This window comes from Pan troglodytes, chromosome 4 (assembly GCF_028858775.2).
Source record: "Pan troglodytes isolate AG18354 chromosome 4, NHGRI_mPanTro3-v2.0_pri, whole genome shotgun sequence".
NCBI classification, from domain to species: domain Eukaryota; kingdom Metazoa; phylum Chordata; class Mammalia; order Primates; family Hominidae; genus Pan; species Pan troglodytes.
In genome coordinates, this window is record NC_072402.2 from 154,187,047 (window position 1) to 154,204,273 (window position 17,227).

The window sequence follows — 17,227 nt, forward strand, 5'->3', positions numbered from 1 at the left end:
TTTTTTTTTTTTTTGAGGACTCTAACACTCACACCTATGGTTTGAACTTTTGGATTCCAAAACCTATGGTCTAAACAGTAGTGTCTATGGATTTTGCTAGGCAAAGGAAGGAGGGAATAAATTCCAAAAAAAATTATTTAAGTTTAACAAAATCACAGGATCTATTATAAGACAGTTCTTTACTAGAAAGTTATTTTTGGAATTTATTCTGAGGCATGAATTCATCAGAGTTTGTTTCCAAACTTTCACAGAAGTCTTAGAATATAAAATGTAAATCAGCTCCCGTCATTGCCCTGCTTAACGTATTCCATTGGTGTCTAGTCACACAAATAATAAAAAATCCATATTCCTCGTGGTATCTTCTTCAAGATGCTCTATTGATCCTTCTTCCTTCCCACTTTTCTGAATTCATCTCCTATTCCTCCCTACCTTGTGTAGAGGGGGTGTGATTCAACTCTGATCACATTGGCTGATGCCATTCTTGGTGATCCTCAAATGTACCATACTCATTCTCCCTGTACTCAGACCTTCCCAGGCCTGGCTTCCTCACTTCATCTGGGATTCTTAGAGGCAACTTATTGGACCTCCAGTCTTAAGTATATCCTACCCTCTCTCTTCCTACTCTGCCTCATTCTTCTTTAGGGCGCTTTATAGCTCTGCCTGTGTGATGCTCTGGGAAAAGTGGGGAGGAGAGAAAGTCATGTCTTTCTTCACTGAGCAATCAGGAGTCTCCGCAGGTGCAGTGATTTCCCCATGCGGTATCCACCGTTCTGTTCTGAGAACACATGGATGAAATATGGGAAGGATATTAGAGCTTACAAGTGCAAGCAAGAGAACAGCAATAGATGTCTCCTCTGGACCACTACTGCTTCTCTTTAGTTAAGGCTAAACATAATTGCATAAATTGGTGACACATCTGAAAGACTGGGAGTATGTCTGATGCCATCTTTTGGAAGGCCAATTTGGACATTATAACTTGAGGAGACGGCCAAATTAATAGGTAAGACAGTGCTAGTGCCAGGTGTACGCATACTAGCTTTCATATTTCTGAACTTATCCCTTTAAACCTTTCTCACAAGTATCAAAACGGCACTGGGCCCTTTGAAGCTGTAACTTGAAATCTCATAAAAGACACTGTCATGTGCAACTGACATCTTTTCCAAATGAAAATAGAAGACAGGAGAAGTGGCTCCCTTGGGGTACATACCCCATGAAGGAATCTATTCTGGGAGGGATTTTCACAGTGTGTATTTTTAATATCACTCAGGCCAGCATCTTAATCGGACTTTACTGGTGGGAAGCACTCACCCAGCAGCAGGGATTGTGATGGTAGGAATTTAATCTGAACACTTGGCATAGGCCTAATCATATTTCACTTATTTTCTTTTATGTGGCTTCTTAAGATAAATGAGTCTCCTCCTTTATCAACAATAGCTCAGGATTTATAAGCTCACATTTTTCATCTAGGACAGGGAATGTAGCAACTTGCACTTTATTATCCATCTCTCATTTTCTTCCCGTCAAACAATCGATAAATTCCCCACCAATGTCTCTTTTTAAAGGTTGCTTACAAGTTTCTGTTTCAGAACAATGTGCTGGCATTGGTTTTTATGCCTAAGTCCTTTCTGAATCTAAGTGCTCATTGGGAGTGATTTGCAAGAGTTTTTCCAAGAATTTTTTTAGCAAAACTACAATTCACCCAAGAGGGCCTAAATGTAGCCTGTATGAGTTGTGGGCATCACTTCCTGACAACAACCTACATGAGTTGTTGTCCAGGTAGCATCTCATTCCTGTGCATCATAGAATAGAATTCTTTTACAAGTACAAATGACCTTAATGTTTCTTCTGTCCAACTACCTATTATGGGTGAGATGAAACAGATTCAAATAGGATAGGTTTGTCTGTGTTTGACCTGACAGCCAGAGGAACTGTTGAGAACGGAAGTGCTATATTCTTCCTGTAATTCCATGGAATGTGCTTCTAATTTCTCAGAAACATCCCTTAAGGATGATCTTTAATGTGTAGAAGTATACAGCAATTCCCATGCTGACCTAACTGTTTTCTTGGATGGCCAGCAAGCAGAGTACTGGGCTGCGTAAGTAGTATCTAGGGTTTGTTAACTTTTAAGCCAGACTCGACTGTATGTGGGAGGTGTAATTGTGATTCTTTTTGGCTAATAGAGACTTTTCATCTGTAAGTCAAAATGTACTATCTGTCTTCTCTGAGTCGGGGATTATGACATGAGATTAGGATAAAACAGATAGCTGTAATACTTGCCCCTCCCTGCTGGAAGATTGCTGTGTAGACAAAGAAAAATAATAGGAGAATATAGCCAAATATGCAGTGGTTCTTAAAGCATCAGCTCTGAGTTGACCCTGAATTGCTTGCTTTTCGCTAGCCAAACCAATCATATGTAGGGAAATATAGTCCTACACATGCCCAAAGAAATAAAGAGCAGCAAAGTGCTTAAAATGGTGACTGCTTTGTCATCTGTATCCCTGAGTGACTACCCTCTTAACCCTCCATGGGCATTTAGCTTGGGTGAAAAATAAATGTTTGTTCTTCAAAGCCACTGAGATTTGTGTTGTCTGTTACTGTAGTATATCCCAACTTCTTTTGACTGATCAGCATGGATTGTCTGATTTAATCCTCAATTTAGAAGTTAGAATTGTCTTGACTACCTAAATGTTCATATGAAGAGCATGAGCCTTAGAAAGCATACCAGGAAGTGGTTGAAGCAGCACTCTAACACTTGCAGTCTGGTTCCAAAGCTTATATTCTTAGCCAGGATATCAAAATATCAAAATGCTCTCCCTTGTTTTCTTTCTCACTCTCCTGCACTCTCTCTCTCTCTCTCTCTCTCTCTCTCTGCGTGTGTTCTTCTGTTATTGAGGAAAGATGGTTTCTAAAGAGAATCAAGGAAGACTCCCAAAGAAATTGATAGCTAAGCTCTAAAGGAAAAGTAGAAACTAGGCAATTCAGTAGTGAAGAAAATTATACTTATTCCCTCTCTGTGTTGAGGCATGGGTAATCCCCATTGTTTGATTTACTCACGCCCAGAGAAAGTGTAGAGCGAAGAATTCCTGTTTATACATTACTGTTGGAAACCATAAAATATGGAAAGCATTCAAATACAATGGCCTTGAATCTGTAAATCATTAAAAGCAACCTTATGAGATTTTATAAAACAGATGAGAAATTACAGTTTTGATCCACTGAGGCAGCAAAGCAATTTGACAGTTACATATGTATAATGCTCTCTAGCTCTCTCACTTGTGCACGTGCTTTCTCTCTCTCTCTCTCTCTCTCTCTCTCTCTCACACACACACACACACACACAGAAAATGATCTAACCAATATATGAGCTTTAGCATTATGGTAACTAGAGAGTAAAAAGGAAAAGAAAGGAAACTATATATTAACATCATTGGCCAAAGAAAGAAAATATGAACGAAGTTGAGATTACATGGCAAATGACAAAAAGGATCAGCAGCTGTGACCCAGACACTGATGGGGTCATCTGGTCCTTTCCCTTGCTGTTGGGTTAATCATGCAGGACTGATGATGTCACCGTTTATAATGCTCCCTAGAAAAGAAAGCCAGTAGCTGCCTCAGTAGCCTGTCACATAGTCTAATTGCCTTGATCACAAAACATTCTCTATGTCTTATTCAGCTCTGGCTTGCTTCACTCTAGACACCCTTCATCAAGTTGGACTTTAATGGAAACAGAACGTTGCCCGGCATGTTCCTTTAGTAAACCCACACAAAGTGTGCACAAATAACAGTCATGTTTTACCCTCTTTAACATACTACCTCTTTCCCGAAGCACTTATCTCTAAATCAGTTCTCTTTTATGGATTCAGGGAATTCCAAAGCACGTCATAGCATGTCTCTTGAATTGGATTGCTTTTTTTCTGTGAACGTCATATTTCTCTTACAAAAAAAAACAAAACACCTCGTTAGGGTTATATTTGTATGCTGTAAGATTGACTCATTTTAAGTATACAACTGAGTGATTTTTAGTAAATTTGCTTTTATGCAGCTACCACCACAATCTGATTTTAGAGTATTTCTGTCACCTCAGTAAAATCCCTCGAATCCATTTATAGTCTTCTCCGCCTTAGACAACCACTAATCTACTTTCTGTCTCTATAGATTTTCATTTCTGGACAATACATGAATGCGATCATGCAATATGTGGTCTTTTATGTCTGTCTGCTTTCAGTTATCATAATTTTTGAGGTTTGTCCATGTTATAGCATGTACCTGTATTTCATTTCTTTTGATTGCTAAATAGTATTCCATTGCATGGATATAGAATATTTTACTTATCCATTCATCAGTTAATAGGCATTTAGGTGGTTTCCACATTTTGGCTCTGATGAATTATGTTGCTGTGAACATTTATGTGTAAGTGTTTGTGTGAACATACGTTTTTATTTATATTGGGCAGAGAGCCCAGAGTGGAATTGCTGGATCATATGGTAACTCCGTTTTTAAATTCTTAACAGGCAGGCCCTTTTCCAAAGTGACTGCAACATTTTATGTTCCCCTTAGTGGTATATGAAAGTACATGATATTTCCAGGTTCTTGCCATCATGTGTGCTACCTGTGTGTGTGTGTGTTTGTGTGTATGTGTGTGTGTTTATGTGTTTTGGAAACTCCCAGAAGGAAGGAATGCAATCTGCAACTCTTCTTGCCTTTTCATCTAGTGTTTAGCACAGGATGAAGCTAAGCTTTAGCACAGTAGAAGCTTAATAGTGTAGCATGGCATGTGATGGTTAAGGAATTTTGTTTTGGAGTTAGACTGCCAGGTTCTGTAAGCATTGGTTTTCTCTACTGTTAAATGGGGCTAATAGTGCCTACCCTTTTTAGTTACAATGAGGGTTAATGAATACATTGCAGACCATGTGCTTTGTCTAACGCGTATGGAAATGGTAGCTTTTGTTACTCATGTTTTAAAATTCACATGGATGAGCACTTTCTGAACAATCTCTAGTTTAGCCGATTTCTTTTTTTCTCTTGCAATTAGATATTTAGGTATAGGCAATGTACTGAGCCCCCAAGATGAAATAATAAGTAGCACCCTATTTTTCATCTGAAGAAATTTGAAGTTTAGTGACTGAGGACATAGATATAAATGGACAATTACAATGTATGTGATATAATATATGAGCAGAAATATGAGATGAAAGATATGATATGAAAAATCCCATATGACCCAGAAAAGACATCTAATCATAACCAAAGGACTGCAGAGAGGAGCAGAAGCATTGGGAAGAGTATTACTGGCCAAGGGAAGGGCATGAAACATTTACAAAGATTCAAAAAGGGAAGGGGTTTGGAAAAATTGCGAGCATGTTCTGTGACAGAGTGAAGGGAGACCGGTAAGAGACTAGGATGGAGAAGTGAGCAGGTGCAGTCATGAAGTGTGCTAAAGATTATATTAAGAAGTTTGTTCTTTTCTTTTGTTGCTATCATTCTGTTAAGTGTTAATGTCTGAGGAACTACGAAGAAGATGGTTCAGTATTCTAAAGGTAGAAGTGACCATTTATAAAGAGAAGAAAGCTAGAGCAGTCTCAAACTTTATAATAGTTGAATACATCATTTCTCAACTTTAAAAAAAAATTAACCCTCCCTTGCCCCAGAGAATGTTTAGACATTTTTCCCTATTTGTCACCCCATGAAATGTTGATACTAAAGATATACTGCATATGTACTTTATATGTAAACATATTTAGGCTTTCTAAATTAAAAGAGTAAAAATTTTGTATGCGTCCAACCCCCCAATAATTAATTTTTGTCCACTGGGGGCTGTATCCCCCTGGTTGGGAATACATACTCTAATAAATTGGAATCTCATGTAGGAACAGGTATAGATGTTAACATTTTTGTCATTCCCCACACTACCTTTCAAAATACAACTATTTGGAATGAATAAATTCTGTCACTCTACAGATATTTTCTGAGCACATAGTAGTTGCCAAGCCATTTTTTAGGAACTGAGACTACAGCAGTGAATAAAACAGTCAAAAATCCCACCCGTCATGAAGATTACATTCTACTGCAATCTGTATATAATTGTTTCACTCTTGGATCCAAACCAAGTAATGCCTGCCATTAAAACTGCTCCAGCAAGAGATTATCTTGAGACTTGTTTGTTAAAACAGGTCTTGGCATTAATTTCAAGCCTGAAAATGTGCTGACAGAATTAAAAACCCATCCGATGCTGATGCAGGGGGAAAATCAAAGGAGCAAGAAAATCGCACTTTTTTTCTGTTAATAGATTTTATTAGTGGGAAAAACTGTTTTACACACCTATCAAAATATCAAAAATTGCACAATAGGGCTGCAACCTACTCATCTAACAACGACCAACGTTTGCCTTTTTCTGAATAAACATATGCACTCTGGGTGTTTTTCATCAGTCTTTAGTCTTCACACATCCCTAGGAGTCCTGGGCATGGGGCGGATCCTGGAACAGATCAGAAATGCCTTTTCAGCAGTGTCCAGTGGAATGTGAAAAATAGCACTTTCTTAAAATCAACATAATAGCAATTTCCATCCCCATCCCACAAGAACCAACAGGAAGTCCACGTCACTCAGAATTTTGCAGACATCCTGGTATCTTACCCTGCACCAGTGGGAAGGCCTCTGGGAGCACTAGTCACTGCCCTGCACTGGCCATGCTGAGAGAATGGCCACCTACATGATCCCTGGAGGTCCAAATGTTCTGCCTCTCCTGGAGAAGGGAAACTTTGGCGAGGCTGGAGTGCTACAGCCATTTCCTTTGGAAGCCTTAACCCCTCCTCGGGACACTGGCAGGAAAATGGTCTCTAGAATTCACGGGAGGCACAGATCTTTTGTCTACTGCCCCCTACCCATCCCAGTGGGAGAATATCTCCTCCTCTTCTTGCCTCCTTTCCCAGCATATCTAGCACAGTTCATTCAATGAGATTCAATGAGATTATAAAAGACAGGAAACCCCACTGCAGTTAGGCTACTGCTGCTTCATTCTCAAAATCTCTAAGCCAAGTAAGGACAAAGCCCAAGAACCTGTCTGAAATGGTGACAAAGGGAGTCAGGGGAAGGAGATAAGAGGAAGGAAACAAGTTATGTGGAAAGAACCAATATTTCAGTCTACTGCGCTGCTACTCTGATTCTCTTTATTCTGTACTCATCTTCTATAGAAAACTATTAAAACAACTAACCAATCTAGGCCAGATAAAGAATGAAAAGCAAATGCCATAGTCTTTGCACCAGCCCAGAGGGTGATTCCCCAGATTCCACCTACCTGTGCCCCCTTCCCCTGCCCCTAGCCTCTGCCTTTTCTGAAAGTTCTAACTGAGGGCTTAGGGGAGACTCTAAATTAGACTGAGAAAATAATAGGATTTGCTCTTGTGTTTTTGAAAACTATTCTGAGTTGAGTACCGCACCCTGTATGGGAATAGTCACTGGTGATCCTGCGATGAGCAGGGCTTTCAAAATTCTTGTCTTCATTGGGATTACAGTGGGAGCCTGGCCTCCTCCTCCTGTCTCAGATGTACTTTACAGACTTCAGGATCATCACTGGACAGCGCTCATTCAGTCAAGACCTGCTATCCACCTATTGGGCTACTATAATTTTCATGCTTGCCTTAAAGAAAATTAGTTTCACCATTTAAAGAGGAAAATAAGATATTGTCTGTTTTTCTAATTACTGTTTCTAATTGTTCTAGGAATGATATTCTCTCTCTCTCTTTTTTTTTTTTTTTTTTGTTTGGTTTTTGGGACGGAGTCTTGCTCTGTTGCCCAGGCTGGAGTGCAGTGGCACAATGTCGGCTCACTGCAAACTCTGCCTCCTGTGTTCACGCCATTCTCCTGCCTCAGCCTCCTGAATAGCTGGGACTACAGGCACCCACCACCACCCCTGGCTAATTTTTTGTATTTTTAGTAGAGACAGGGTTTCACCATGTTAGCCAGGATGGTCTCGATCTCCTGACCTTGTGATCCGCCCACCTCGGCCTCCCAAAGTGCTGGGATTACAGGCGTGAGCCACCGTGCCCAGCCCTCCCTCTTTAATTTTTTTGGAGAGAGGATTTTGCTCTTGCCCAGGCTGGAGAGCATTGACGTAATCATAGCTCACATTCCTGGGCTCAAGTGATCTTCCTGCCACAGCCTCCTGAGTAGCTGGGACTACAGGTATATGCTACCATACCAACTAATTTTTATTTTTATTTTTTAGGATGGTATCTTGCTATGCTGCCCAGTTTGCTCTTAAACTCCTTGCCTCAAGAAATCTTCCTGCCTCAGCCTCTCAAAGTGCTGTAATTACAAGCATGAACCATCAGTCCTGGTCCAATTCTCAATCTTCTAAATACCTCTTTTACATCTTATTGGGAGAGAAGTTGTAGTTCCTAATTGACCTCAAACTCCAATCTTAATAATACCCAAAACTTCTTATGCAGTAAAAGATGAAATGTTTTTTAATGAAGCTCATATCAAGGTACTTTGATGGGTTTCCAATCCAGCCTCATTGTTCCAAAGCTAGAAAGGAGACTATAAATGTGGGAACATATTATTTAGTTGGTGACTCTAATCAGTTTTGTGTTATATTTTGGAAATAGAGGCCAGTAACAAAAATTCACACTATTGATAGACCTTTGCCACCAAATACCATTAGGCAGACCTAGAGACAGGGAAGTAGGCTAGAAAAGTGAAACTGATCATAAGCAAGAATAGGAAATCCTGTAAGTGGAAAAATGATGGGGATTTGGCATGTTTGGGGTGAGTTAGCTGCCATAAGATGTATGTGAGGAAAGATTAAATTACTTATTGCAAAAGAGTTACTTGGCTTGGATTAGATTTATATTTCTTGAACTGTGGGCGTTTCTGTACCTCTTTTACTGTTTTTGTTTGGCTGGGTACCTCCTCTGTTTTAAACTGTCTTACAGGATGGGATTTAGAGGGGCCTTCTCTTTTTGTAACTCGTCGTGGCACACAGCACATGATTATACACACAGTGGGCTCTCCAAAAATAGCATGAGATTCCTTCTGATTATGTCTGGGGGTGGGTGAATGTTGTGTTGTAGTTAGGATCCCTTCGACTCTGAGAAGTTGTAATAAAAGTATCTATCATAAAAATGAATGGTGTTAGGCTTAGGATTAAGGATGGTTGTATCTATTAATATCACTGACTGCAGTTACCCAGTAAGCTAAAATCAAAGTGACATTAATAAGAAACCCAGCAGGAACCATAAGGGCATTACTTTTGTGTATATTGAGGATTGAGTTACCCTTAGCTATTATCCTAATGACTACGAATATAAAGTCTGAATTGGAAAGAGTTGAGTTCAAATTCTTAGTTCTGCCATTAGCTAGCTATATAATTTTGAGCAAGTAACTTACTAACAAATTTGCTCACTTGTAAAAGAAGGAAAATAATAATTATCTCATAAGAACATTGAAGAGATGACATGAGATAATTTATGTATAGCACTTAGTACATGAGGTATAGTGCACATTCTAGGTAAGTGTTGATTTTTAAAATAAATCACCAAGGAAAACTTTATTTTTTGTTACTTAAGAGTTTTTTTTTTAATTACTATTGGTGTTTCTAGAAGATTTTAGAAAATTAGAATGTACAGGCCAGTCATGGTGGCTCATGCCTGTAATTCCAGCACTTTGGGAGGCTGAGGCAGGGGGATCACCTGAGGTCATGAGTTTGAGACCAGCCTGGCCAACATGGTGAAACCCCATCACTACTCAGAATAAAAAAATTAGCCAGGCATAGTGGTGGGCACCTGTAATCTCAGCTACTCAGGAGGCTGAGGTAGGAGAATCGCTTGAACCTGGAAGGCGGAGGTTGCAGTGAGCTGAGATCACACCGTTGCACTCCAGTCTGGGTGACAAAAGCAAAAAAGCTCTGTCTCAAAAAAAAAAAAAAATTATAAAGTACAGATAAGCAAAAAGAGGAAAGTAGAAAGCACTCATAACTCAGACATACAAAGTATTAAATATTAACATTTGAGTATATTTCCCCTAGAATTTTTCTCCAATAAAATTTCCTTGAGAATTTTTGTTATATGTACATGAGTATATGTGGGTGTGTGTGTATATATATATATGTCAATGTGTATATATATTAAACAGTTATTTTTCAGTGGGCTCATTACATATTTCCTCAACTGATTGTTTCAGTCAATAATGCATCATGAATATTTGCCTGCACTCTTACACATTCCTCTGCAAGAACTACATCATATTCCCTATAGTGTGTTCAATTATTGTAATCTGCAACTTTACATAGTTTTTATTTTTTCTCTTATTAACTGACATGGTGACAAACAACTCTAAAGCTAAATACTTTCACATTTACACAGTTATTTCCTTATGATGAAATCCAAGAAGTAATATAATAATTTTCAGCAACAATGAAGGAACTGAGGTAAATCGTGAAAAGCAGAGTATAGTAACTCAGTCATCAATAAATGTTAAGGAAAGGGGATATACGTATGTAGTGTAAGAAAAGAAGGAGTTGTTTGGAATAGACTTGCTATAATACCCCAAATGTAATCTTTTATTGAAGAATGTTTAGGAGTTCTTGTTTGTTTAGTAATCGTATCATGCATGTAATCGTATGCGTGTAAACATATCAATGTCTTCTGATCTCAATGGGAAGAAATGTCAACATAGCATGCAGACAGATGAAGAAGCGCACTCAGTTTATCGAAGTCAGGTTTAGTATGTGTTTCTGTGAAAAGGTTTGCCTCTCCAGCTATCAGAAATGATGACTAATAATGCAAAACAAGAGCTAATCCATCTGTCTATTTTGGGAGGGTTCGAGGTGCCTTTGGACATCCACACTGCCGTCTTTCCCTTTGTTGCAGTTTCCACCTGCTGCAGGTGAGACACGTGCCATGTCCCCCAGCCTGTTGCCTCTCACACTGGGTTTGATTGCCCAGTCGGGTTCTCTTGGCAGAGCTGTCTGTCTCCATGAATGCCAGAATAGAAATATACAGATGGCATAGAGGAACAATTTTGACCTGCAGGATCTGTTCTGATCCACAGGCTGAAGTGCATTTATGAAGACAGGATGGGGAAAAGTACCCATTTTCCACTTGGTCGTTCAACCCCCTGTGTGGCATCCATAGTGAATGTGTTGAGGTATACAGCACAATGGCAATGGCAGACAGAAGAATCTGCAGGAGGCTGAAATAACATAGATAACATAGTGAGGTAGGTTGGGTGGAGACTGTGAAAACTAGAGACTGTATGGTGTGTCCAGGCAGGGGTGGCTGCTGCTCACCTCAGTGGATGCTGGCAACGTAACAGCAGGCCCAGCATGGCCATTCCTGTTTCACTGGAGAAACTAGAAATCTGGATTTTTCATTCATATATTTTGCTTTTTAAATGTTATTAGAAAACAGAGGAATACATAAGAAATAACAAAGCGTGTTCATAGTGTGTGTGTATATACACCAAACACACACACACACACCCCTACCCCTGGGAGGAGAAAAAACATGGTGGAGCAATGAAAATAGAAATTTGACTTCTTTGAATATTTGTTATTTTGTAGATTTGACTTTGGTGCCACATACATAGTTTACATAAAACAAAATTGGAGTTTAAAAAAAACAGTCATGAAAAAATGAGAAGAAAAATTGAAACAATTCAGCCTCACTGGGTATCATGTTAACAGCATAACCCCAAAGAAAGGAATTATTTCAAGTGACTTTGAAATTCCACAGTTTGACTGTATTTTCCTAGTAGGATACACTTTAAAGATTTTTAAAAACTAACAAATTTTACATTGATTTTTATTAACCATAATGTTAGTACAATAGTGACATTGGTGTTCTGAAACTATTCTGTGTGTGTTGTGAGTTAAATGAATAATCATGTTGGTATTATTCAGAAAAGGGATTTTTGGTATGAAAGAAAGGTAGTAACATTATAAAATCCAGGAGATAAAATGGAAATCTTCAAGTCCTGAATTTGAGTTAAAGTTTCATGTTAAATCATGTTACTTTTACTAAACACACACTCACACACACACAGACACACACACACACACCCCTTATTTTCCAGTTCCGTCTGCAGAAACAAAGGCTCATCCAGTAACAATCAGTATCCAGAGCTCCCAGTTGTGGTGTCTAAATACCATTTCCCACTGAAATGAACCAGGGCTTCTTACTAAAAATGGCTGATTGCAGTCCTGGGGAAGGACTGTAGGATCACCCTGTAACATCTCATAGAGAAGCAAAAGGGCCATCAAAGACTACGTGGCTATATTAAAAGGGTGCAGCAGTCAACTGGAAAAAAACCCTTGACTGAAGTAGGGAAATTAGAAAATTATAGGGATAATAATTGGGCTAGAATGAAACAAATGAAAATGTTTATAGTCATAGTTAAAAAGTAAAAACCTCATTGGTGTGGAAGATACTAGGTGGAAGATGTTAGATAGCCAATTCAGTATTTTAAAGATCAACAATAAAGGAGGGAAAATCCAACTCTGTCAATTCCTCTACAAACTAAAATTTAGAGTTAGCAAATAGTTGATGAGATGAACTTTCTCTGGCTAGCATTCCCAGCTAGTAAATGAAGAATAATAGAATTAGGATATAACCAGTTTGAAACCTCTAGTGAAATCATGGGTCCTCTAGGCAAAGACTACATTGGCTGATAACCTCATGGCAAAAATTGTTATGTGCCTACTGATAGAAGAACCTCCCATGAAGTAAGTAAAAAATTGCGCCTCACTCCACCTCAAAGATGTTCATGTATAATCTCAGAACCCATGAATATATTATATTACATGGAAAAGGGGAATTGAGATTGCAGATAGAATTACAATTACTGATCAGGTGATCTTAAAATGGGGAGGTTATCCTGGGTTATCCAGATGTTCCCAGTGAAATCGCAAGGGTCCTTGAGAATGGAAGAAGGATACAGAAGATTCAGAGTCAAGAGTGGTTTTACATGAGAAAAACTTAATCAGCCACTGCTGAATTTGAAGATGGAAGTGAGGCCATGAGCCCAGGAGCCAGAAAGAGCAAGGAAATTGATTCTCCCCTTAGAGCCTCCAGAAAAGGACATAGCCCTTCTGACACCTTGATTTTAGCCCATTGTGTCCTGGTCAGACTTCTAACACACAGAACTGTAAGATAATAAGGTTGTGGTGTTTTAAACCACTAAGTTTTGTTATTTGTTACTGTAACAATAGAAAACTAATATACCCCATTTCCTAGGATATAGTCTTTCTAGACAATTGCATCTGAATCTGATCAAGCCTCTTGATGTAACTACCAATTTACAGGAAACATAACGAATAGAGGAACACATTATATGAAATTATGGGAATGTTCAGCAAAATCTAAACTCTGGGAAATTCTATTTTTAAAATGACATTTATCAAATAAAGTATATGTGTATATATTTGTATATGTGTGGATGTATGAGAGAGAAAATGACTGACTGGAAATTTTAGGAACTGGCCTAGTATTTTATGTAGCAAACAATTGCTGTAAGGAACTTAATTCAAATAAGCAAATTATAGAGAGAAAAAAACATATTAGTGAAATTTGAACATGGGCAATAGGTGTTTGATATTAAGGAATGATTGTTACTTCTGGATTATGTGTGTGGTAATGAGATTATGGTTATATTTAAACAAAGAAGGGGAGTGTAGGTGGCAGTAATAGATAATAATAGCCATAAATTGATAATTGCTGAAGATGAGTGATAGGTACATATGTGTTTGCTATCTGTTCTTTCTACTTTTGCATATATTATTTCCGTAACAAAATATTTTTTAAAAATATTAGCAACTAACTTGACTCTTTAAATGTTTTGTGACTCAAACACACATGTCCAAAGTCTGGATTTAACCAACAGACTGCCAGCTTGAAATCTCTGTAGAGTTCTGGAAATAGGATCTTTCACTTTTCCTGGAGAATTATCCTTTTCTGTCCTCCTACTTACCTTCTCCCTCCATTCTTTCTGTGCTGCCTAGCAAAATTGCCCCCCACCCCAGTCTGTGTATGTGGATGACTAGGGAGCATCACAAATTGCTTGGAATAGAATTTTCTCAGAAAGAGTGAAAAAGATAATATGCATAACTGCATTAAACAATACCTCCTAATATTTTACATGTTCTTTGAATACCCGTCCTCATTCCACACCTTCAAAAATAAAAAAAAAAAGGCTATAACTACATTTTTTACAGCCTGAGGTGTTTTGAAATTTTGGCTAATCATATCTTCCTTGTTATCTCTGTGTTCTATTTCAGGATGGAATGGGAAACCTGAGGATCACAGAAAAAGGTCTAAAGCTAGAAGGAGACTCTGAATTCTTACAACCTCTCTACGCCAAAGAAATCCAGTCCCGACCAGTAAGTTTCTGCTGAGAGAAGGAGGCATTATTGTTGCTCTAGAATCTAAATCTAGAGGAATTGATCTTGCTGTCAGCTGAGTACAGAGAATTGGGGTGGGGAGTAATACTGGTATTAAGATGAATTTGCTTTCACTTCTGAATCTTTGAGTATCATCACAGCAGTGGTACTGTAAGCAAGTGAGATGACCTCTCTGAGCCTCTTTCCATTCCTGCTCAACCCCTGCTACCCAGCTTTATAGATTGTGCCACAAATAAGGCAAAACAGCAAATGTGGAAAAGCCATAAATAATATATGAATGCAGATAATATTGCTGTTTATTTTATTCATCAAGTACTTCAAAGCCATTTTTAGAAACACAGAACTAAAGAACTAGAATTTTGTTTTTCATTAAGACTTCACACTGTGTAGCCAGTGTTGGTTAGGATCAATTCAATATCAAGCTGAGTGCAGTGGCTCACACCTGTAATTCCAGCACTTTGGGAGGCCAAGGTGGGCAGATCACCTGAAGTAGGAGTTTGAGACCAGCCTGGACAACATAGTGAAACCCTGTCTCTACTAAAAATGCAAAAATTTGCCAAGTGTAGTGGTGAGCACCTGTAGTCTTAGCTACTAGGGATGCTGATGCAGGAGAATTGCTTGAACCCGGGAGGTGGAGGCTGCAGTGAGCCGAGATCACGCCACTGGACTCCAGCCTGGGCAACAGAGCAAGGCTCCATCTCAAAAAAAAAAAAAATTAATTCAATATCAACAGCTACATTCTGAAATGGTATTTAAATAATCACTACAGAGTGTGTACCCTGTTCTAGGCACATTGCTGTTCCGCATGCAGTATCATTATCTAATTTAGTTCACAGATTTGTCCACTGAGGTGGGAACTATTGTTGCCTCTATTTTATAGATTAAAGAATTGAGGCTTGGAGAAGTTTCATGTCAAAAGCTTCATACTTGTAGCAGGACAAAGATTTCAAGCCTTCTCTGTTAACCATTATTTCCTACCTAAGCTTTTCCTTTCATTCCTTCTTTATTGCTGTAGCAGTGATTCCTACATACATACCTTGCCTTTGTTAACCACTGTTATTCCAGATTGTGTGGGGTTCTTTTAGTGGTTTTATTTTTCGGTTGGTTGGTTTCGTTATTTAGTTTTTATTTTTGTTTTTTAGTGGAGTGGTAGAATTTGCTGGTTGAAAAGGATTATTAATGCATTTGCTCTGCCTTGGATTGATCCCCCTTCACCTGCGAGCAAGGCATAATGTGAAAGTTCCCCCAAAGCACTACTTGCATTGTGTGCACTGATTAGCATAATTATTGAAATTCAGCAACTTGGTGCAGTGGCTGATTTTATCTGAATGTTATACAAAGTCTTGAATTGTATTAAACTAGTACCACTACTAAATTTCAAATAAGTTTACTTTCTTGTGTGCTTAGTAAAAGAGAGGGAACAAGGATGTTAAAACTATCAAAAATAGCAAATGAATTTAGCCATACAATGATTATTTATAAAATGTAACTGGAACCTATAGCACATTGTCTTGGGTACTTAAAGTACACAGAGTATTGTGAACATATTTACTGTCATTGAGAAACCTATACCCTAGAAGGAGTAATGAGGTGACCCTGTAACGTGGAGAGTCAGATGATAATTCTGCCTTGGACAGAATAGAGACTGTTTAAAGCATTTAAGAAATATCTGTTATATGCATTGCTCTTAATTTATATCTTGTTTTCCCAACCTGGCAATTTGGTTAGTTGTCATTGACCTATTTCTAGTTGAACTTTAGACTAATAGTCTTACCTGTATTAAACTTGTTTAACTCACTAGTTTAGTTTGGTCATTTCCTTCTATGGATGTTGGCATACCTTTTCTGTAAAGGGCCGGAAAGTAAATATTTTAGTTTTATTTTAAACTTTTATTTTCTTTTTTACAGCTCTCAAAACTTAAATAGCATTCTTAGTTTGGGAGTCATACAAAAATAGGCCACAGGCTGTCATTCACCAACCCTTCTAATCTATATTAGGAATAATTCCATAAATATATAAATGATCTTATTAGACTGGAAGTGGTAAAAGGTAGATTTTAAGAACATAAGAAGAACAGTTGATATGTGTTGAGTAAAACATCCTAAAATAAGTTTCCTTGGTATAGAATTAGTCATGTCAGGATATTAGGAAATGTGTTTTAGAAGACTTGAAAACAGGGTACTGGGTGCATCTGTTGGGTCTGTATGCAGGAATTGGATGTCTAGCAAATGTGTTAGCAAGCCTCTCTGGAAATTGACAGACAGCTGATCCTAACTGAGAGATATACCTGCTTGTAAGCTTAAAAAGTAACAATACTTAACGTCTATATTTAATTACTTACTTTCATACTGAAATATATGAGCTATATGCAGTGCTTTCAAATCACTGTTTAAAGAAAATAAAAAGCCCTCAAATTCACTATTTTCCATTGTTTTTAATAACTTATTTCAAAAATAGTAAAGTTTTATAGCCTTACATGTTTCTAATAACAAAAGAAGTATCTTCTAACTGAAGGAAAAAAGACACAGATATGCATACACAATAAAATCCGTAAGTCATGTGAGCTCTACCTGAAACCTGTGCCCAAATTCATTCACTCTTCTGCATCACACACCACACCTTAGGTCAAGCCACTGTCTGTTCTCACCTGCACCACTGCAACAGTCTCTTCGCTGTCTGCTGCCTTACCCTTTTAGCTTCATTATACAAATTGTAGCCAAAGTAGTCTTCAAAATGTCAAATCGCTCCACCTCTTCACAAAGGATTTCCCATTGGTTTCCTGTTGCATCTGGAATACAATCTAAAGTCCTCACGAAGGCCTGTAAAATGCAT

General features: G+C 38.2%; 1 protein-coding gene across 8 annotated transcripts in view; it reads left to right on the forward strand.

Moving 5' to 3' along the window:
• Nucleotides 1–17,227, forward strand: part of SGCD (sarcoglycan delta) — a 1,029,217-nt gene that overhangs the window by 768,525 nt on the left and 243,465 nt on the right. For all 8 annotated transcript variants that reach the window (XM_054684744.2, XM_054684747.2, XM_054684748.2 and 5 more), the window contains one exon: nucleotides 14,273–14,374. In XM_054684744.2, coding sequence (XP_054540719.1) covers nucleotides 14,273–14,374 — 102 coding nt within the window. The remainder of the gene's footprint in view (nucleotides 1–14,272; nucleotides 14,375–17,227) is intronic.